At 35.8% G+C, this 21,609-nt stretch overlaps 4 protein-coding genes across 5 annotated transcripts; 2 read left to right on the top strand and 2 right to left on the bottom strand.

Moving 5' to 3' along the window:
* The first annotated feature begins 2,462 nt into the window (after positions 1-2,462).
* On the top strand, positions 2,463-3,326 carry LOC105177716 (uncharacterized). The gene has a single exon (XM_011100954.3). It carries the CDS (start codon positions 2,563-2,565, stop codon positions 3,049-3,051), a length of 489 nt encoding a protein of 162 aa, XP_011099256.1. The 5' UTR covers positions 2,463-2,562; the 3' UTR covers positions 3,052-3,326.
* A 4,266-nt stretch (positions 3,327-7,592) lies between these two features.
* Positions 7,593-8,545, top strand: LOC105177717 (STS14 protein). The gene has a single exon (XM_011100955.3). It carries the CDS (start codon positions 7,907-7,909, stop codon positions 8,432-8,434), a length of 528 nt encoding a protein of 175 aa, XP_011099257.1. The 5' UTR covers positions 7,593-7,906; the 3' UTR covers positions 8,435-8,545.
* A 334-nt stretch (positions 8,546-8,879) lies between these two features.
* LOC105177718 (Itga6 (Protein of unknown function, DUF547)) lies at positions 8,880-13,875 on the bottom strand. 2 transcript variants are annotated; one of them, XM_011100957.3, is made up of 12 exons: positions 12,970-13,875; positions 12,769-12,835; positions 12,178-12,250; positions 11,865-11,948; positions 11,582-11,698; positions 10,916-11,338; positions 10,409-10,812; positions 10,226-10,325; positions 10,077-10,136; positions 9,914-10,000; positions 9,656-9,784; positions 8,880-9,438 (listed from the first exon to the last, which is right to left on the bottom strand). In XM_011100957.3, exons 2-12 carry the CDS (start codon positions 12,831-12,833, stop codon positions 9,136-9,138), a joined length of 1,845 nt encoding a protein of 614 aa, XP_011099259.1. In that variant the 5' UTR covers positions 12,834-12,835; positions 12,970-13,875; the 3' UTR covers positions 8,880-9,135. The 2 variants fall into 2 exon arrangements, with proteins under 2 accessions (XP_011099259.1, XP_011099258.1); XM_011100956.3 differs by having other exon boundaries at positions 12,937-13,874.
* A 3,822-nt stretch (positions 13,876-17,697) lies between these two features.
* Positions 17,698-19,821, bottom strand: LOC105177719 (uncharacterized). The gene is made up of 4 exons (XM_011100958.3): positions 19,622-19,821; positions 19,446-19,531; positions 18,397-18,541; positions 17,698-18,252 (listed from the first exon to the last, which is right to left on the bottom strand). The coding sequence occupies exons 1-4, from the start codon at positions 19,727-19,729 to the stop codon at positions 17,893-17,895; spliced, it is 699 nt and encodes a 232-aa protein (XP_011099260.1). The 5' UTR covers positions 19,730-19,821; the 3' UTR covers positions 17,698-17,892.
* Between the last annotated feature and the right edge of the window lie 1,788 nt (positions 19,822-21,609).

Raw genomic sequence — 21,609 nt, 5'->3', positions numbered from 1 at the left:
TACAAAGTAATTAATTTTAGCAAATACATATATATATTCCAACCTGCTTTATGTTTAATTATATATATATACACTTGTAACTAAGAAACAGATTCATTATTTAACCTCTTTTTTCTGACAAAATGCTTTTTTAATCTCATAAAATAAGATTAGAACTTATTTTGGTACAACTATGGTAGGTGTTGTTTTTAGTCTCATAAAACTTATAATCGCATATTTTTAGTACTAAAAAGTCACATGCGTTGTGGTTTTGGGATTAAAAAGGTGCTGAATTTTGGGTCAAATCATATTTTTTGGAACTAAAAAGACGTGATTTTGAGTTTTATGAACCTAAAAGCATCACCAGTCATAATTGTGGTATCAAAACAAATTTTGCTCAACAAGTTAAAAAACATTTTGCCAAATTTCTTTTCTACGAGTGAAAATTGTTTAAGTTGAGATCAATCATGTTGTTTATGATCCATGTCTCAAATTGATGAAAAATATGAACAAATTAATAATTACATACATCATAATTATTTTTAACAAGTAAAACATATTATATATTACGAAATTAGTAGAGCGATACTAGTTTGAAAAATAAGAATATATTCACATAATGAGACTTTGATTTGTTTATTTAATCTGATAAAATTTTATCACACCAATTATATCATAAATTAATAATGACGACGTAGACGTACATAAAAATTTGTATATATGGTAATTGGGAAGTGAATGTGAAAAAAGAAAGAAAAGAAGGGTAATGGGGTAGACGAGGTTGGGAAGGCTGCTATGAGTTTCTTTTTATACGTGTCTTTGTGCATGTTCTGCAGCTCGCTCAGACTCAGCTACAAAACCCCCTTTGCCCCCTCCATCACTTGCCACGTTTCCTTATCCCTCCATCTGCTTTTCTCACAACCTCGCCCATAAATCTATCCTATTCCTCCACATCATCATTTATAAATTCTAATATAAATTATTATTATTATTATAGTCTGCATTGATCATCATCACCATATATATATATGTGTGTGTGTTTGTAGCTAGCATTGGGCAATGGGTAGTCGGGGCTGTGGTCCATTTCCCTCCCCCCCACCTTATCTTATTTGACAATCCAACCGTCAATTAAATCACTGCACATTCTCACCTTTAATTAAACGTTCAATTTCAATTTCAGGGAGTAACCAAGTCCAATTACAAATATATATTTTGTCTAATGTCTTCAACATGGTGGTAATTGCATATCTTTTTATATATATTACATTTTCAATATATATAATTAATGTATGATTGATGGATGAATTATTATTTTAGAGACTATAAATTAAATAAAAATAAAGGAAAGAATAGATGGTGATTGATGCGGTTAACAAGGCAGGCGATGGTCCATACATAGGTGGGTGAATTGAAGAGAAAGGTGGGTTTTGGAAGCCATACACCAGGGTCACGTGAATTCCACAACAGATATCATGCACCATCTTCAACTTTCTATGATGCATACAATCACCACCCTCCTCTTTTAACAATTCCTTGTTTTCTTTTGCTTTTTTTATTTTTCTCAAATAATGAGACATGCATTCCACATTCTCAAACAAACCCTACTGTACATAATTTATTAGAACAAAATTAAAACATAACGGTTTCGATGTCTATCTTCATAATTACATACTCATTATTTTCTCATTTAATTTAATATATATATATGTATGTATGTTTTCCTTTTTATTCTACTAAACTTTTTCCCCGAATCACAACATATATATTTTGGTAATAGTTGAAATTACTTGAAACACGCATGTCATAGTGGAGAACCAAAATTGTCGTGTACCAAACTCTACAACAATATTCTTAGCTATATATATATGTATATAGTGTCTCTCTCCAATACTACTACTACCATAAACTCGTAACAACAAAAAGCGTGTCCCCAAAATTTTCCATAAACACACGCTTATAGACGTGATGCCCAACTATTCCCAAAATCTGTTTCAGGAGCTACTTGTGAATCTCACCACTCAATAACTTATAGCTTTGTATAGAAAAAAGGCATGCCGCGTATAAAATGCCCCACCATGTATGTAATACTAAAAGGCTAAAAGCGCATATAGCCCATAGCACTTATGTTTAAATCTTCATTCACACTAATAAGTCTAGTTTGGGTGATATATGTGTTTACACTACGTAGTGGCCCAGAGGCAGTAAAAACCACGAATGAAAAAGAAAAAGACAACGAAAGGGGGAGAGGCGGGGCCGGTCCCTGTCTCGTAATTTCATGCCAAAAAGTGGGTCAGAATAGTACTCTTGCTGTCACCCAGAGGTTTACAGGCTGGCAGCTGTGCCCACTGATCCAAATCCATAAAACACCTTTCTCCTTCCTCCATTCTTTATTCATTTCCCCCTTGCTGACGTGTCCTCCTGGTTCAATTCCCCATATCACCCCCCCTCCCCCTACACTCCCACGCATATACATATATATATATATACGCCCCCGCACCGCACATATTCTCTTCAACCCCACATCTCCTCTCTCTCTCTCACGTTCGTCCAACACAACAACGGCTCAAGGGATTTGAAGAGAAGATGGGAATATGCAGCTCCTGCGATTCGACCTCTGTTGCTACGGCTAAGTTGATACTAGATGATGGAAGATTACAGGAGTTTCCTTATCCTGTCAAGGTTTCTTACGTTCTACAGAAGAATCCCGCTTGTTTCATATGCAACTCCGATGAGATGGATTTCGATGACGTCGTGTCCGCGGTCAGTGATGACGAGGAGCTTCAGCCTGGTCAGCTCTACTTCGCGCTGCCGTTGAGCCGGTTGAAGCACCGGCTTCAGGCTGAAGAGATGGCCGCATTGGCTGTTAAAGCCAGCTCCGCTTTGACTAAGAGCGGCGGAAATTGTGGTGACAAATGCGGGTGTCGCCGGAATATACTGGTGTTTCCAGGAGAAAATGGTGTGAAGCAATCCAGAAAGGCCGGCGGCAACGTAGGAGAGACTGGATCGGGGGGGAGGAGAAAGAGCGGCGGAAGAGGGAAGATCACGGCGAGGTTGAGTGCAATACCCGAGTAGTTAATTAGGGGCATTCTCGGAAACGGAAATTTGATTTTTGTAAATATAGTGTAAAACGAGTTGAGGTAATTAAATTAGCGGAGCTACTCTCTGATGATGATCATGACTTGGAAAAATGAGAAAAGAAAAATTAGTGGGTGGTTAAAATGGGCATTTATTCTTCTTTTTGATATTGGGATTACAATTTTGTGGCAGTGGGAGATGAGTGTTGATTGTAAGCAAGTAAATAAGTATACACTTGGGTGGCTGGCTTACCCATTAATCATGCCTATATATATCATGGCTTGATCATGAGATAACTGGCTTTCGTGATAATTAATAATTAAAACATGATATTGAGTGTAATTTCCAAGAAAGAAGATAAGATGCAGATGCATATGCGGTTGCTTGATGGTTATCATACTTTGTTTGGTGCGTACGCTACTCTCAAGATAAAAAAGACATTTATGAATGCCAGGACAATGTAAACCATAAAACAACAAAAGGGTTTTCCGCTGATCATCAAAGATTAAAACGGAATCAACGTCACCAAAATGTCACTCTTCCTCAACAATATCATCCACTTTCCCTTTTTTCCCATCGCCCTCCTATCTTCCAAATACAAAAAGCTAAGTAATTATCTATTATAAATGAATCCTTGATTATTATAAGTCCAACCTATGAATATTTTATTGTTATTTACGAATAATAATGTAATTGATGTTGAATTTGTTATTTTATTAAGAATAAAATAATATATTAAAATGTTCAAATATGGTAATGGATTGGAAGGCGGGAGGAAGCAAATAAAACAAGGGAAAAGTTGTTAAAGAAGCAGGCAACATAATTGGGTTTCCCGGCTTGGAGGATAGTGTGTGTGTGTTTGGGAGAGAGAGATGATGTGTGTATATATAAAATGGTCCCGTCAGAAACACAGACTATATATTGTTTAACAGCTGTAATGAGAGGAGGCACAGTGGCATAGGCATGGTTATGAGTGATGGGGCTGGTTGCTACAACCCCCAAAACACAATGATGATTCCTTTCCAATTCCATCCATCCACCCAATTAGATTAAATGATTGATCATACATACATTGATACGTAGGTGTTGATGCCAAGACAACAACAACATTTTTGTGTAATTACCTACTCATCATCACTCCAAACAGTCAAACCCTTCATGCTAATTTATAATCCATGAGTTGATGATAGGGTGAATTGCAATTGTGGAGGACGGCCGGTGATTGCTAGCTACGCTAACCCATAGTTCAGTTGGCATTAGGATATTAAAGGGCCGCCCAGTCCTTGTGAGGTCCCCCCTCCCCCTCAAATTAGGCTGGCCTGTATGTGAAATTCGACTGCACATCATAGACATGCCGGGTGCCAACTGCCAGAATCCAATGCGCCTGCTATATTTTTATTGCTCTATTTTCATAATAATTGACTTTTACCATTGTTATTACTTTGAAATTTCCAAGAGCCTTTACCCATTCTTGTTTCTTTTTAAACTCTCCAATAGATAAGCTGTGTAAATATAATTATCTCAAGAATTAAACATTAATTTAGGATATAAAAACATTCACCTAATGAAAAACCCAAATTTATAGATCATCCAAATTTTCATGTATAACATATCTGAATTCAAGCACGAATCATCAAATAGATATTTATATAAAAGTTGTATTCGGCCAAGAATGGACCTCTTCCATTCTAAGTGCCATACACACAACACACGCATATAGTGGGTCTTCAATAGTCAAACCATAAATTATTATTTATTTTATTTGCTTAATTATAGGTTGAGGAGAGCAAAAGTTGTTCTTGGTCCATGCATGTTCCGGCCGCTACTCTAATATATATTATATTAATAGCACATCTAATTCCTCAAATTAAAACTAGGTTCGGAATTTATAGTGCTGATTTTGAATTCCCTGAAATGAAATCTGAATAGTTCAATCCCACTTGTTTACACAACTCACAAAGTCTTATCTACCGTGTTTCTTCCAATATTGTTTACATATATATGCAAGAACTGTACTTTAATTATATAAAATTACTTTTTAAATCAGTGCTTTTTCCATCATTTCTTATTGCTTAAGATATTATTAAAGCTACCTTTGACAATGATTTAGTAATTAGATTAAAAAGATAGCTAGAGACAGATAATACTTTTAAACTTAACAATTAAGTAAGATATATGTAAAATACCATTCATCAATTAATTGAATTTTTTATTATACAAATTAGATATATATATATAATATATTAATTATCTCATAACACGATGATGATCGATAATATAATGATTGGTATATATAATAGGGCCAAAAAAATCTTCAAGTATACCAACATGTCATGAAATACGTACATGATGTGATGTGTAGTGCAGGGGACAAAGCCAACACCATAATAATTATGTAGATGGATGATAAAATCCTGAATAACCCGGCCCCTGTGCGGAGGTAACAGTCTTCTTCTTCATGTTTTAGTGGGCACGCAGCGCACCATACATACGGAGATATATATATCTCTTGACTACTATGCTTTCATTGTCCGCCACTCGTTCTGCGTTTTCAGACAAACAATTTAAGAAAAAGATAGAATCCTAAGATTGAACCTATCTGCATGCGCGCTGTTGCAGCCGCTAGCCCTAGCTACCTACATCCCATCATAGTGCGGATTGGCTGTGCCTGTCCATTTATCAATCTTTCTGTTTCAACGTACAAGCTAGCTGGCTAGGAAGGATGCATGTGATTTTATTTTCTTCCTCAATTCTCCCTTAATTTCTTTCTATTTTAAGCCTACACTGGGTGCCTCATATTCTTCTTCAGCTCCATGTGTCTTAATTCGTTGTTTTAATTATTTTTTACAGGAGTGGTATTCAATTATGGGTATATTACGAAGGGTTTTTTTAAATTTGTCTTAGTTAAAAACAACTCCTCATTTTTTTGAGAAATTATAATTACCCCTTAAAATTAACGATCATCTAACAAATAAGACAACTATTAATTTTAGGAAGTATTTGTAATTTTTCAAATAACAAAGAAATATTTGTAATTATGGTAATTTTTAGGGGAACTCATTATAGTGTACTCTTAATTTATCTGAAACTTTTGTCAAACTTACTTATATTTAATTATAATATATAATGAAGTTCATAAAATGTTCAATTTTATTGTACATTGTTAGCTGGTGACCGCATGCAACCTTGTCGATAAGTGATATTTGTATTTATGATTATTTATTTTAAAGAGTAATAATGATAATAATAGAAATAATGCAGTTTGTGATGTGGTTTAACCGAGCGTACTCGGATTAATTTTAGAGATTTGTTTTTTAAAAAACATTTCATTAGAAAGAAGAGACGTTGGAATGGACAAATCGTAAAAGCTAGCTCTATATTGTAATTGATGTAAAATGCATGGTAGTAGGAGGAAAATAAAAGGTGGAGTTGTGCAATTTGGAAGATGTTGCTTGACAATTTGTAACATGATCCATGATCAAGTGTTTAGATCAGCAGAATGATTAACTATGCCGCGGAAGATCAAACTTGTTGGTAAATTCTGAATGCCAAAACTCTACATTTCCCATATCAACTAAGCATGTCATATGCAAGCTAGCATTCCATGTGTTATAGCAACCTTTCCCATTCTTCCTTGTTTAGTCACATGCATGTATGTTGTTGGGCTTTCATAGTTTTGGTTTGTATAGTGATAATGATACTATGGGTGCTTTAGGCTAGCCTAGCTTTATCCCAGAATTTCGGTTGCTGTTTTCTTCCCTGCTAATGCGTCTCTAGTTTAATCTGTAATTTGAGGTGAAAAATATTGGTGACGTGTTAGCTAAATTAATTGGGCCACCAACTGAAAACAAATATGGGCTTGGAGTAGTTTGATTTTTCTCAACAAGTTTCTGAAAGTGGGCCTAGACTAGCTGAAATCTGTCAACAAATGAGTCGGAGGTGGTCGTTTGCTGCTTGGTGTTTGTGCAGTTTGGCATAATAATTTATCTTGATTGTTCTTGAGCCCTTTGATCAATGGAGCTAGACAATTTCATTGGAGTTTGAGATTGATTCCTTAGGTATCATTAGTATTATTTTTTAAAAAAAAAAAGAAAAAGAAAATCTTATACATGTGGCGCGATTTACTGGAGGAAAGATATCAAAGTTGGGCTGTGAATAACTTGAGTTGTATTTTACAATGGACAGAGACAGAGACAGATGGTGTTGATGGACATGTACCTGCAAACCTGAATTACATACATAAACATTGTCCATTTGTGCTGTCCTTAAGAGTTTGGGTGTTGTGCAATAACTGGAAATAGGGCGCATAGTCGTGTTTCTGATGGACCAAGATGCATGCATGATTATTGATTGGGACGAAGGGTAGGGAGTCGGATTTTCATTTTAATATTGATAGTAAGTCGGAAACTAGTGATGTGAATTATTGTGATGTGGCACTAATATCTAAACAAGTGAAGGGAAGGGATCACGTGTGCAACAATAACCCTATCTCACATCACATGTCTCATGTCCCTCCCTCTCCCAACTCACACACATTCTTCATCGCTCTTCTCTCACAAACTCACCACCACGCCCACCTGCACTGCACTACCTCCTCTCCCTCTGCCTCTCCCTCTTCAATTATTATTATTATTATTTACTCAAAGTTAATTGTTCCAAATTATTCTGACAAATCTGTCCTAATTACATAATTAAGTTATAATAAACATATATATGGTCTTAATATGTGCTTACTTTGCCTAACGATAAAACACCCACAACACAATTACACATCACAAGACGTCTATATATCATTCCCACCCTTTTCACATTTTAGACATACATTTTTTTCCAACCAAAAACACGACACAAAATGGTAAACATCTTGTTCGCATTTACTGCTTCTCTACTGCTACTCACATGCCAATGTTCAGCTCAACCTGCACCACCACCGCCGCCGCCAGGCCCAGCCGGCAACGACTCCAAAGAGTACCTGGAAGCGCACAACCAAGCAAGAGCCGAGGTGGGGGTGGGCCCTCTCCAGTGGAGCCAGCCGCTGGCCAAATCCGCCAGCCTATTGGTGAGGCTCCAGAGAGACAAACACAACTGCAGTTTTGCGAACTTGGCCAACGGCAAATACGGCGGGAATCAGCTGTGGGCCGGGGGTTTCAGGGTCACGCCCCGCACGGCGGTCGAGACGTGGGTCGCGGAGAAGAAGTTCTATAACTACCAGGACAACTCGTGTGCGCCGGATCACAGGTGCGGGGTGTACACTCAGGTGGTGTGGAAGCAGTCGGTGGAGTTGGGATGCGCCCAGGCTGGATGCGCCAAGGATCAATCTAGTCTCACAATTTGCTTCTATAATCCCCCTGGAAATATTGTCGGAGAGAAACCTTACTAGAATGTAATGGTACTAGATATGATTTTGCTCAACTAAGTAATATTTTCATCTTCGATCCATATTTCTTGCTACTACTTAATTTGGAGTATGAGGACTGTTGGTTTTTTTTTATCTTTTTTTTCTTTTTCTTCAATTTTTGGAATCTTGAAATTTGCTTCAATTTCAAGCTTCGAATTTGGTCTTCGAGGCGATTGCCGCACAAGTAGCATCGTGTGTCTGCGTAATTACAAACTAGTGTTGTTGGACTTAAAAACTAAGTCAGAAGTGAAAGGAGTGCAATAAACAAAAGGGGTTCAGACTTCAATTGCATTTTCTTGAAATTTGTTCTTTAATAAGGTGATGATGATTTGCAGCATATTGATGGGGATATAAAAATCTGAAAGATACCCCAAGCAAAACAGAGTGTATGGATGGACTGCATGCCCTGCTGACTGACTGAGATTAGTTTGACAGATTAAAAATGTAGACCAGATATATATACAGAGAGCCCTGAGATGCAAAGTCGTTTGTTTCTTGATAGATTACAAAATCACACCCCCAAACCACAGTAAGCTATGTCTTGAAGCTCCAATTCTATTGCTTTACAACTAGAGGGTAAGTCTCAACCTCTTCATCGACGAATCGAATGTAATAAAGAAAAATTGTTTGAGAAAGAAGTAAGGAAAATGAGGTTAGTTGCTTGCTGTGAACCAAGGCCGTATTTACTTCACCAGCTCTTTCAGTATAAGATATCTGAAAGAAAAATTGTGGGGAACCCATTCGATGTTTTTGCGATTCTTCACCTGCTGGCATTTCTTGATGCTTTTCTTGTGAGAGTCGGGCAGAGATTGTTGGATCATCTCCATTATGCCAGCATGACATAGACCTGAATCCTTGGCGAAGGAATCGACTGTCTTTGGTAGAAGGATTTTATGATCCTTACGAACACCAAAGGTTGCTCGAATGTAATCCTCTTTTGCTGCTTCTAGCTCTTGAAAAACCCTTTTAGGCGTGTAAATGCGGACCTGAGGACAGAAGAAACACAAACTTGTTCAGATCACAAAAGTTAGAAAATGTAGTCTCACTGGACTCTGTTCTTTGGCTTGCTAACATATCTTTGAGTTAAAAAAAAACATCTTAAAATATTTTCTGCAACGATGCAGCAGCTATGTCCATGCTCAAAAAAATTTAATGTAGAATATAAAGAACGAGGCTTGCATAGAAAAAGGGGTGGATTAATACCGCGGGATCAGAATGGCTCCCAGCTGAAAGTGCAAAGTGCAGAAGGGGCTCCGGACGTCCAATCCCATATGCTTGTCGATCATCACCAGCTTTAAATTTTGTTTTTGAAGAAAGTAGCAATCTAAGCCACTAAACATGGAGGTAATATAATCAGCACAGCTTTGTCAAATAAAAGTTAAAAAGAAATTCTTTGACAGATACATGTAACTGATAGCATAGATACAATAGGATCTATTTATGTAACATGCCATGACGTACCTGTGCTGGACGAGACATTCGGCATCCCAAGATTGAAGTCTGTATGACATCTGCACTTATTATTTGACCTCCAACATTGTAGGCAGCCTGGGTAAACAGAAGGGTTAGACTAGATTTTTGGACCTATCTTCAATTATATGGAGAAGCTGATTCTTTCATTCACCTTAAGTAGTAGAAACATTCGCTTCATATTGTTCTGTGGGATACCATATGCCAAAAATGCCTGTTTACACAAAAATCATAATGTCAACTCATGATGGAAATGGTTAGTAACATCAAAGTGTTGTAAAGTTGCTTGATATAGATCCTTACATGCATGACTAAAGCATTGTGCACATTGATCCAGAAGGCTAACTTCTCTTCATGTGTCATCTTTCTCGGGTCTATCTCTTCCAATCGAGAAATAAGGGACCTGTAAAATGTGAAGTCAGTGACTACTAACCAGCTTAGGTTGTTAGGACTAATCAAGCATATGTGCATCATTTGAATGCTCACCTGAAAGTTTGTAACAAGCATTCAATATCACCCAACTTCTGACTATCTCTGTATATGCTAGATACTTCAATCATTGTGCTGTAAGGCCCACTGAAATCTTTCAGTCCTTCAACATGAAAAGGATTATCCAACCGAACATCAAAAGAAGAATCGTGTCTGAATCCTGGACTCCACAGGTCACATTGATCTTTTGGAGAAAATGCGCTTATAGATGACAAAGATGACGTCGGAGACGAGAGGCCAACATGTGCCAATGGCGGATCAGCAAGCTTGCAGTAGATATTGCTCATGCACTTCACCATATCTTCGGAAAGCTTGTTTGGTGTTTCGGGAATATGATCCGAAATACAGGTCCCAAGATGCTCTGCCAGACTGATCACATTTGAAGAAGAGTTCTGTGCGTACTGTAAGAGCACCAAAGCTTTGGTAAGCCACTAAAATTTAAGATTAAAAATCTAAAACCGACTTAATGCAGTCTGTGCTATTAAGTGATAAAGTTTGAGGTACCTCCATCATGGACAACGGTTGAGAATGACATGCACGCACAGCCTTGCCCAAGGCCTCCTCTGGAGGAGAGGTCCTGTTAGCCAAAGCAGAACGTTGAGAAAGCGAAGACTGAGACCTCTGAACACCAGAGTCTACAAGCTTCTCTTCAGATGGACCATTAGCTTCCTTCCTTGAATTTGACAGTGTCTGAGTTTCAGCTTCAGGTGCCGATTCCCTTGCTGATGTAATATCTGATCTTGAAAAATCGAGCCGCCTTCTCCTTGGTGTTGCTAAGGGACATTTAAGTATTTCATCCTTCTTCGAAGGAGATAAAGAACAGATTTGTTGATCAAATGCCTTCCTGTAGAGTGAAAGTAGATACTGTTCCAAATGCCCAACTTCTAGCTCCAATACCGCAATTTCTTTAATGAGTTCTGTTGCGGGCTGGAAATAGTTAAGAGAAATTGTTAGTGAAACGATAAAAAGACTATGTTAATACTCCAGATTATAAGATACACACCTAACCTCAAGGAGGCACATGCAGAGCAATAGCAGTGAAAATACATGCACAGCATAGTTAACAAAAAGTGAACCGTACCATATGAACACTCAACCAAACAAAAACAGTTAAAAAAAACTTAACATAGAAATGTACAGATAAGATAATCTTGTAAACGAGACTGCCACCTTAGGAATTGTGGCTTCATTTGTGATATCATGGGAGGAAGCCCCATAACCAAGTGCCTTCTCTAGAGCACAGCGAACAGAAACTTGGTCCTGTAGTCTCTTTTCAAGCAGCAATATCTGCACAGGTGATGAAAATAAGTTATTTGTAACCGATACTCGTGATAAAACTGATCTACTTGAGAGAAACAAGACATATTAGCCCATATCTTGTATTACAGTTTGTATAACTAATGTCTGAAATTAGGCTATTTGCAGAAGCTTGTAATACAACATTCTGCAATACCTCTTGCCTCAAAGAATGTTGGATTTCAGCATTTGATGATTGCTTTTTCTTGCTGTTGGTACAAACATTTAAGTGACCCATAGCCTGGCAGGAGAGAAATCAACATTCATCATCAAACTTTATCACACTAGTTGATTCCTTTCCATGTGAAATACGTCCTTTCAGATTCCAGTAATTGAAAAGGGATTCTGAAAGCGTATTCGACATGGTTTCACACAGAAAGTTGATGATTTCGGCTCTTTTAAGAGTCTAAGATCTAGAAATCCTGTTAACTTAAATCACAAGAGCAGAAGGCCACAATAAGGTATCTTACCAACTTCTGTTGATGAGCTGCTTCAGTAGATTGAATCAAGTTATTTTCCTCAGATCTTCTGGTATCTGGAAAGCTGCAAAGGAACAATTCTTTAAGGAGAGCATGAAATTGAACATAATATACTTGCCAGCAAAATCTCTATTTCACTTTTACGAAAAAACTAAACAACATTTATCTTCCACTAGCAGATTTATCTTATAAATGATTTTATAACAAATAATCAGCAATCTGAACTTGAGGAATAAGCAGATAATAGAAACTCATAAAAACTTGGATCCCAGGCTCAAGATTTCACACAGATCACATACTCTGGCTCTTCCACCAACTCCTTCCGTCCACAGATTCTTCAAAGGTTTGTAAATGCAAGCCAAAATAAACTCTCGGAAGAGAAATGTGGTTCACATAGATGGAAGTCATAAACACGCTAGTCTTATTCACTCTCGACTTGCAGAGGACAGTAAAGCATGGTTCCAAAGTCCTTTTCCTCCTAGCCCTCTAACCCATACAGAAATCTCTCTGTTCCCACGCACTCATTTAGCTAAAAAATACTAAAACTGCAAGCAAAAGAAAATGTTACAGCACTAAAGCTACCTCTTTGAACGCTTGTGTCTACCCAGCCCCGGCCATTTACTGCTGCTAAACCCTTCTAAACCCATCTCTGCAAATCAGACGAACAACAACATTATTACATTTCAACAAGCACCATTAAACCGCAGAATGCTAAAACAACCAAGAAAAGACAGCAAGAAGAATCATTACCACTAACAAGGTCAGTTCTGAAAAAATACGCACCAAGATATGATTTTTACAACATAAAAAGCAAGAATGCCCAGAAAGGGCCCCGGAAAACGTCTGCTCCAGTCAAAACCCCCAATTGTCTTCTAGCATTTTTGTCACCCTTTTAATGCTAATCTCAAGTCTGAACACAACAGATGGTCAGGTGCACAAGTGAAAAATGGCTAAGCAAAGGCGCCCTTTTGACTCCAAGGTCTCTCCTTTCTTAAAGAAAAGCTCCCATCCTCACGCCCTCAAAATCTGCTTCTGTAACTATGGCTTTTAGGCAATGTGGGACTTTTGGTGTTAAAAGAAGTAAAAAGCTATCAAACACAGATTGTGTAGGCTTTTCCTTTTGTTGAATTGAAGGAAGAAAGTCTCCGACTAATAATGTCAAAGTGAACAAAAGTAGATGCCCTACAAAAGGTGGCAAAACAGCAGCAAGGAGGGAAAAATGGTGGCTGTGAGAATACTATGAAAAATCAGTTTCTATTGTTACTATTAATAATCACAACCAGAGGAGAAAAGATTTTAGTGACAAGAAATGAAGAGTGAGCTCCATTCCCCACATTCCTTTCAATTGTTGGGTTGTAAGTGGGAGTTGGTGGCCGTCCCTCTACCCCTTTGTCCCTTGCTGCCAAATATATACTGCTAGAAAGCCTACAATTCTTGGCTAAACCCCTGTAGTATTAAAGACCTCATAGTCATAGACCATGTTTTTTCATAATTGGATTCTAGTGTGGTTATCTGTAATTAGAAAGCAATCAACTAAATATAGAAAAAATAGTTATGATATCTCATTGTTTTCCCACAAAAAGATAATAGTTTCCAAATATTTAGCTCCAAAATATTCAGTATGCTTTTCTTTATTTAGAGCAAGTGTTGAGAAAAATCTCAGTAATTCTGACACAGTTGGTGGATCAAAGATAGAGAGCCAGGGTGGATAACAAAAGATTCTATGCCATAAACTATTGGGAATATATGATGAATATACAATTAGACTTAGGCTACTGAAATTCATCCAAGAGGAAAAAAAAAGGTTAGAAGTCTACTGAAAGAAGTTAGGAATTTTGAGGTCAACACAAAAGTGAAAGTGAAAAAGGTAATGGTAAAAAGTACGGGAAAGTCGAGGCTTGAGAGATTATATAATGGCATATCATCAAGTTTATTACAAGAACAGTTTTTGTTTTGACTCAATTGCCCTTCAATCTTGGAGTGCTGCTTTTTCATAGAAACCTCAAAACATTTTATTGAAGGGATCGAAATTTCAAATGTGGTCTTGATCATAATCAAGAATCTTGTGATATTCAAAGGAAAAAAATATTATTGCAGTTTGTTTTGTCTCTTTGCAAGCGCCTTGTGCATAATAAGCTTCTCCAAATATGTTCATCCAAGAATAACAAATCATGGGCATAAATCGAAATGGGAATGTCTCTACAAGGAGAATGAAGAGGACAATTAGAGGGTGGAAGAAAATAGCATTGTCACCTAAAAAGGGCTGAAAGTTGAGGCTAAAAAGGAAACATTGGATGCTTGAAAGGAATGAAATTTTTGTGGGGTTTCTCTTGTCTAAATCTCTGATTGAAAATTTGTAAGAAAAAGAACAATATAAAGAGAAATAGGAGATACCCAGATTGTCGTAGAGCATCCAAGAGACTTACGTTTGTCATAGAATCAGGTAATAAAAAATGGGAGAGGGGCTTGACCTTTTCAAGAACCGATACAAAAGAAAAGGATTGATTATTGTGGTTAGGTCCTTAGGATCAGGCCTCTCTTTTTGTCGTCATGTAGACCGACTCATTAAAAAAGCTGTCTTTTTACAGCTGCAAACGTGCCCGATTAATCAAAACTACCTTATTAATTAAAAGTCATAAGTGTGTGGTTTTGTTACTCGAATAATTGGTACAAATTTGTTATGCGGTCTAAAATAGTTGTGCTTCATGTTGATTCTTGATTGCTTATGACTCCTGCAGTTTCTCCTTCTCTTTCAATCTCAAGGTTCAGTGATCTCTTTTGAAAAGTAATAAGACCAAATTAATTAAATTACTTTAGTCTATATTTTAAGCTATATATATTTTTTGAATATTATGTGACTTTGTAAGAATTAATGAGTCTTACATACGTGTCTCTGTGTATGTGTTTGTGTGATATTTATTGAAGTGAGTAAAGTGTCACTACAAGAAATAATATCATTAACAATACAAATTCCTCACATAATAATAGAATTCGTTAACGTTGTTAATTTATGTTAACAATAAATTTAGTAATAAAAATATTTATTAATAATTAGCTCATTATTGATTTTCATCGAATTTTCTTATTGTTGATTTTGTTGATACTTTAATAACGAAATATTTATTAATAATCTTTTGGGTCTGGTGGACCTTTTTTAATTTTTTTGACAAGATCAACTATGAAGTTTTGCAACATTAAAATTCTTTTCTAATCATTGTGAAGAAATATTTTAATTCTAAAGTTCCTTTTGAAATTACAATAATTTAAAATTCTTATCTCTTACGAAATTCATTGCTAATTATCAATTAATTTATTCTCCTTTTTAATTTTTTCAACTATTGGAACAATTTCGTATAGCGCATGAAGTAAATATTACACAATTTATTTATTAATTTTTTTACCCACCCATTTAACTTTTCACTTTCCCATTCTCTTTCAATAGTTATTCCTTTCTTTTTTAAAAAAAAAAAAAACCATTCATTTTTTGTCCTTTTTCTATAAATTTAATATTAATTTTTTATATTATATATACTTAATTAAATAATAAAATTCTATAAATTTTGTATTGTAAATATCATTTATAAAAAATGCACAGACAGAGTGTGCCACAAATTACTAGTATATATAAAATAGTAAGAGCAAGTGCCATATATTGATCAGCTGAATATGGATTCAAATTCTGTCTCTGCCAAGAGATTCAACATTATCAAGAAGAAGATGGAATTAAACTACGATTTTGGATTCATTCCACCATACGGATAAAAACCAACAATCACAACCCGACCTGTCATATAGTATCCTTTTTGTTTAATTTTTTTTTATTTACCATATTTCCAAGAAACTTCTGTTTTATCTTTTTATGTAAATTTATACAAAATTGGTATTCCAATAAAAATGTTTTCTTCCCAATGTCAAACTCAAAAGTACTATATAGTGAAAAGTTTTGCATTATAAATAATGTGTGTTGGGAGTAAGGTGAGTGAAGCGCCCCATTTTTCTAATCAAACTGACAGACATACTTTGCGATGTCATCAATAATCGAGCTGCGTCCTATTCTTTAGTTGTATTAGTACAAGAAAAAACGGCATCCTTGCATTGTTTACTCATAAACATCGACCAGGATTCCTTGCTACTCTGATTAGGTTGATAGATTTTCAGCTACAAAACCAATGACATCAGGACACAGTTGCTGCTGTACATATCAGTTTCAAGAAAATCAAATACAGACATCAATGTTTGTTGATTGATGACAAATAAGACCCTTTTTCCCAAAAAAAGAGAAGAGGTTCTGGTTTTAATCAGAATCAAGCTTATAAATTCATAGCTTTATTTTCGAAAAAGAGACAGCAATTGTGATATGTCTAGCTTATGTTTTTACAGCAATCCAGATACATATGTAATAGGTGGATGTCAGGTTTGCAGAGAGAGGCGCATGCTTTACTGGAATTTTTATGCAAATAATTACAAATGAGTAAGTTACAGTAGAAGGGTGATATGGGCCATTCATGCATACATACAGCTGCTCTTCGGCGTTAGATGTTGAGAAGACTACACGATTTTTCTAAGAAGCAGCAGAAAGTCACAACAGTCACGTCCGAAGTGTTTCTTTCGTATTTAAAAGCTTAAAATTCGGGAAATGGATCAGAATCTTTTCTTTTTCTTGTCCGCCAGTGACTGCAGATGATGTCTGTGTTGAGGACAGAGCATTGCGCCTCGAGGCTCACACATAAATTAAAATTTCTCTCTGGGAGCATATAAGTTATGTGAATCTATGAACTTAAATGAAATACAAGATACAAATCAAATTTGAGTGGAGATTTTAAGTGATGGTGATGGGAAGTGTGTGTGGTGAATGTGTAGTAGAAAGTAGAGAGAATGGGGCATTGGTAGTTTGGGAGAGGCGTGGAGGAATGCCCCACAAATGTAGACAGAAAAAGGGAATTTTCCAAAGGCATTTGGACAAGAGAGTGAAGGCCAATGATATGCAGGTGCAAAAAGGCATCTCTGCCTTCTACCACTGTCCCCACCCCAACCCCAACTGCACCACCCTGCCACGATAAACTCATCCAATGACAACAAGGAAAAGCTTATAAATTAGTCAAGATGACGATGCATTTTTGCAGATAATGTTGTATATGAGAGTCAAGTGAAGGGGGGAAACACAGAAGTTTACAGAAAATTTGTACACGATATAGTCAGTAATTTTACAGATGTAGTTTTCTAGTGAGGCCACCAGCTACCATCTTCCTGCTAATCTTTAGCCACGACCAACGGTAACAACTGATTTTGGCCATACACTGCTGCAATGGCACCATCAGTAGACAGGGATTCTTGATCGCTGCACAAGTTTTTAAGTTCTGTCGCATTTTTTGCATCCATAAGCAGTTTATCAAGCTGGCATTATTTTCCACTATTATTGTACTCACTTATCATTATTTAAGGTGATGATGTTAATTTACATACAAATGTAATCATGTAATTGATCATTCCACTTAAAAAAACTTAATGGGGTAACAGAAACATCCTCATCTATCCAGCAATTTTGAGGACTCCTTTGTTTACCAACAAAGAAATGTAGAAAGGACTGGATTTGTACAACATTCTCTGAGGACTTACTTCCCAAGCATTTGTAATTAACTTCATCATCTCAGAATCAACAAGTAGTTCTCTTAACATTTTGTTTTACATAATTATCTACATCCAGTCCTACTTATTCAGTAATCGGGTTCTACTTCTAGTCAGAGGACCACTATTTTCTACATCTATTACATTAATGTTAACCCTCCACCCCGGTCCAACCTGTCTTTTCTTATGATTCAAGGAAGGTTCATAAGAACTTTCTTCATCTCCACTTGGTGTTTCACTGCATGGAAAACCAACACCAACACTTTGTTGTAGTATATCATCAAACATATTTCTTCCATTATCTCTGGGCATGGGCGTTTTACTTGCATCAGAATTAAAAATCCCTTTTGAAACAGAATACGCAGCTGGTTCTTCATCAGCAGATAGAGCAGCAAATTCTTCCCAGTAATACGGAAACCCAATCACAAAATCATCGCAGACCTATAAAGAAATAGAACCGCTACATAAATAGTCACGGGAGGAATCAGTGGGTGAGGACGTCATAGGGAGGAAATTGTGCGAGAATCCACCCTCACTTCAGAGCCTTCAATAAGGAACGGAAAAAAATAAATCAATGTCAAATACCTCCTTAGAGAAGCCATTCTCGAGCGTACGAGACCTATTGATTTGTCCGTGAATCATAATTGTCATGCCATCAACTGTCTTAAGAGTAACAGCATCATATCTGTGGACTATGGGAGCAGAGGAGAAACTTCTTATACCGTGGCTCCTGCATTACTGAAGTCAGAAAACCCAGTGTGCAAGATAAAGCAATAACTAGTGAAGGATAAACAGAAAAGCATTGCAACATACATGAATTTGATAGCGACAGTCCACTATTAACCAGATAAGAAATGAATGTGACAGGATGCTTCCAAAGTGAACAGTTAAGGTTGGCATACAAAGTAAGGCAAGATTCTGAATATTGCAAATTTAGCATGAAGTGCCCCATTAAATGATAAATCTGCATATCATCTATTGTGTACTTGACAATTAAAAACTGTATTGATCAATGGTAGGGTTTTTGGAGAATGATTCTGCAGAAAGACAATCATCAAGAATGCATTTCAAATTTACTTTTTTGACTTAGTGTTTTGGGCTTGTCAACCTAGCCAATATAGTAAACCTTACGGGAAAGCGTTTTAGAAGTTTTGTTACCTACACCTAAGTTCCAGGTCTACCATTCCATAGTAAAAATTACAGTGTGTTGAATTGCAAGAGTTCAGAACTAAGCATTTCAAATCCTTCATGACAAATGCATTCTGCTAATTTGGATATTGAGCTGCAACACATTTCAAATCCTCCAGCAACGATTTTGAACTATTATTGCACTCATTATCAATGAATTTAAATCCACTAAATGCTAAAGTCATTTCAGATAATCAATCCTTCTCTCTAAAGCAAACATAAAGGACAATAGTTTCTTCAGATGTAAATAACTATTTCAATGAACCAAAAGTACAATCAACATCCATATTCTCACATTTCGAAGATTATACTTTCTAAATGCTCGAGAAAAAAAACCAATCCTCAGTTTAACTTTTTAAGCTTCGTGACCTTATTCTTTTCTTGTTAGATGAATAGCACAACCAAATAAACATACCACAAAATAGAAAGAGAAGTGAAAACTTTACTCTTTGGAAGTGAAACCACCGACGCCTAATCGTTTGCCATCAGAATCCGCGTCGGCTTTGATCAGCCACCAATCGTGCAAGAGAACCTGTAGAAGACCACCATTAAAGGTGAGTGAATATATGTCTAAACCATCGCGATAACAAAAACAAGAGAAAAAGTAGGAAGAAATCTGTACTTGTTTCAAGAAAGAAGAGCATATGGCGGTGCGGGGGGAGGCGGAAGGAACTGACGGGGTTTTCCGGCGAAAGCTGCGGCTGAGATGAGCTTCCTCCGTAGTCGGCATGAGGTAAATACAAAAGTCCCCGGAAGATTTTGGAATTTTACTTCCTACTCGAGACAGATTTTGAGCGCCGAGAAGGGCTCTCTTCACGTTTTGGCGGGTATATTTGTTTCGCTTTTCTCTAATCACCCCGCCAAATCTTCATTTCAACAAACTCACCCATAAACTTTTGAATAATTGCGTTTTAGCCCTGCTTATGGGTAAAAGCACAAACACTCTCATTAAATATTAAATAGAAAAAGGACTTATTAGTTATTACTCCCTTTGTATTTGGAGAAACGTAAATAACACTCAATTTCAATATTTATTTTCATCAAAATTGAAATGACTTTTCATTTAAAAAAATAATAATAAATTGAAACGACTCAAATACCATTGTGCATGAGAAATTTGTAATTGCAATCACATACATTAATAATGTATTTGTTATTTTTTAAAATAGTTTAATTAATGATGTATTTTTCTATTCTATTCACACTTTGACTATCTTATTTAGAAAAAAATCATCAAAATAAAATAATGTACTGCTCTATATTTCAAACTTTATCTTATATGCCCTAACAAATAAAAATATTCAAATTGTCAAAATACGAATTTTCACTCTTATAATCCTCTATTTCTTTCGGGAAAACTTATCTTTAAAGTTAAATTTTTTAAATTTAAATTACGTGTCTTCTGAAATATAAGAGTTTTTCCTCTCAAAAATTAAATTGTAAGAGTTTTTAAGATCCTTTGTTAATTTTAGCTGAATACTAATTAAATCTGTTCAAATAAGTAAAAGTATAACTTATTATCTATTTTATTCTTATTAGTTCGAAACTGGGAGAGAAATCCAGGCAACACTACACATAAACGCTCCTCAAATAACAAAAACTTCACAGATAAATTGGTGTATGATGAGGGGCTACATAATAATATCCAATATTTGTATAAATATCCCAAAACTTCTTAATAATATAAAAAATAACTAAGATCCGTGCTTTTTCTTAACAAGATCGTACTGACCCGACTCCCATTCAAGTCGAATGGGTAAATATATAGATATATATATTTATTATTTGATCACTTTTAATTACCATACATTTTTTCTCTTCCTCTCACATCACAGTTTTTTTGTTTATATGCTTATGGAGACTGCATGCAACGACGACTAGTATTTATACATACCAACCCTCTTTATCCAAGTACTACTTTTGTACCTTACAACCTTTGTATTTTGTCCTCTTATAATCTTGTCTACTTAGGAGTTAGGCCATGTTTACATTGAGCGATTGGGTTGAATAACCAGTCCAATCCCTCCTAATTCAATTCTCACTTCTTTTTACATGAGCCCATGATAAAATGTTGATAAAAATATAATACAAGTCGCACTATATGGAGGCACTATTTATTTAGAAGGGTTTTTAGCCCTTTTATCTATTTTATTGGACGGTAAATTTTAGGGATAGTATTTAATATAATTACACGTAAATTTTATGTGGTTTAAAATTTTTTATTTAATACCCTTGAATTTTGCTTATGTCTAATAAATAAGTCCCCATTTAGTTAAAATTCACTAAATTTTCTTATATTAACAAAGAAGCAAGATATAAACTCATATATATCCTGATTAACTTACTGATCTATTGCACATCAAATGAATCTTTTTATAATCAAATTATCTTTATAAAAATGTTCACACGTTAACAAATGTGAGAAGTACATCACCATAGTATAACGGTAGTTTAGTCAGAAAAAAAATTATAAAAATTATTTGATTTATAATAAATCAATCGAGGGAAAATATCAATTTTCATCTGACCTTTTTCTTAATATAAAAAAACTCGATAAATCTTATTAACAGAAAGGCCTATTTATTAGACGAATATAAACTTTAATAATAT

Source organism: Sesamum indicum, linkage group LG9 (genome assembly GCF_026168435.1).
Source record: "Sesamum indicum cultivar Baizhima isolate 11 linkage group LG9, ASM2616843v1, whole genome shotgun sequence".
Taxonomy (NCBI): Eukaryota; Viridiplantae; Streptophyta; class Magnoliopsida; order Lamiales; family Pedaliaceae; genus Sesamum; species Sesamum indicum.
The sequence above is the reverse complement of the archived record's forward strand: the minus strand, read 5'-3'. Positions and strand labels throughout refer to the sequence as shown.

Excerpts from the sequence above, each read along its gene's own strand:
- LOC105177716 (XM_011100954.3), top strand. The coding sequence starts at position 2,563 with ATGGGAATATGCAGCTCCTGCGATTCGACCTCTGTTGCTACGGCTAAG.
- LOC105177717 (XM_011100955.3), top strand. The coding sequence starts at position 7,907 with ATGGTAAACATCTTGTTCGCATTTACTGCTTCTCTACTGCTACTCACA.
- LOC105177718 (XM_011100957.3), bottom strand. The coding sequence starts at position 12,833 with ATGGGTTTAGAAGGGTTTAGCAGCAGTAAATGGCCGGGGCTGGGTAGA. Across the intron at positions 10,813-10,915 it reads AACCGTTGTCCATGATGGAG|TACGCACAGAACTCTTCTTC; the intron begins GTACCTCAAACT and ends GTGCTCTTACAG. Across the intron at positions 9,785-9,913 it reads GAATGTCTCGTCCAGCACAG|TGGCTTAGATTGCTACTTTC; the intron begins GTACGTCATGGC and ends CTCCATGTTTAG.
- LOC105177719 (XM_011100958.3), bottom strand. The coding sequence starts at position 19,729 with ATGCCGACTACGGAGGAAGCTCATCTCAGCCGCAGCTTTCGCCGGAAA. Across the intron at positions 19,532-19,621 it reads GCTCTTCTTTCTTGAAACAA|GTTCTCTTGCACGATTGGTG; the intron begins GTACAGATTTCT and ends GGTCTTCTACAG. Across the intron at positions 18,253-18,396 it reads AGAATGGCTTCTCTAAGGAG|GTCTGCGATGATTTTGTGAT; the intron begins GTATTTGACATT and ends ATTTCTTTATAG.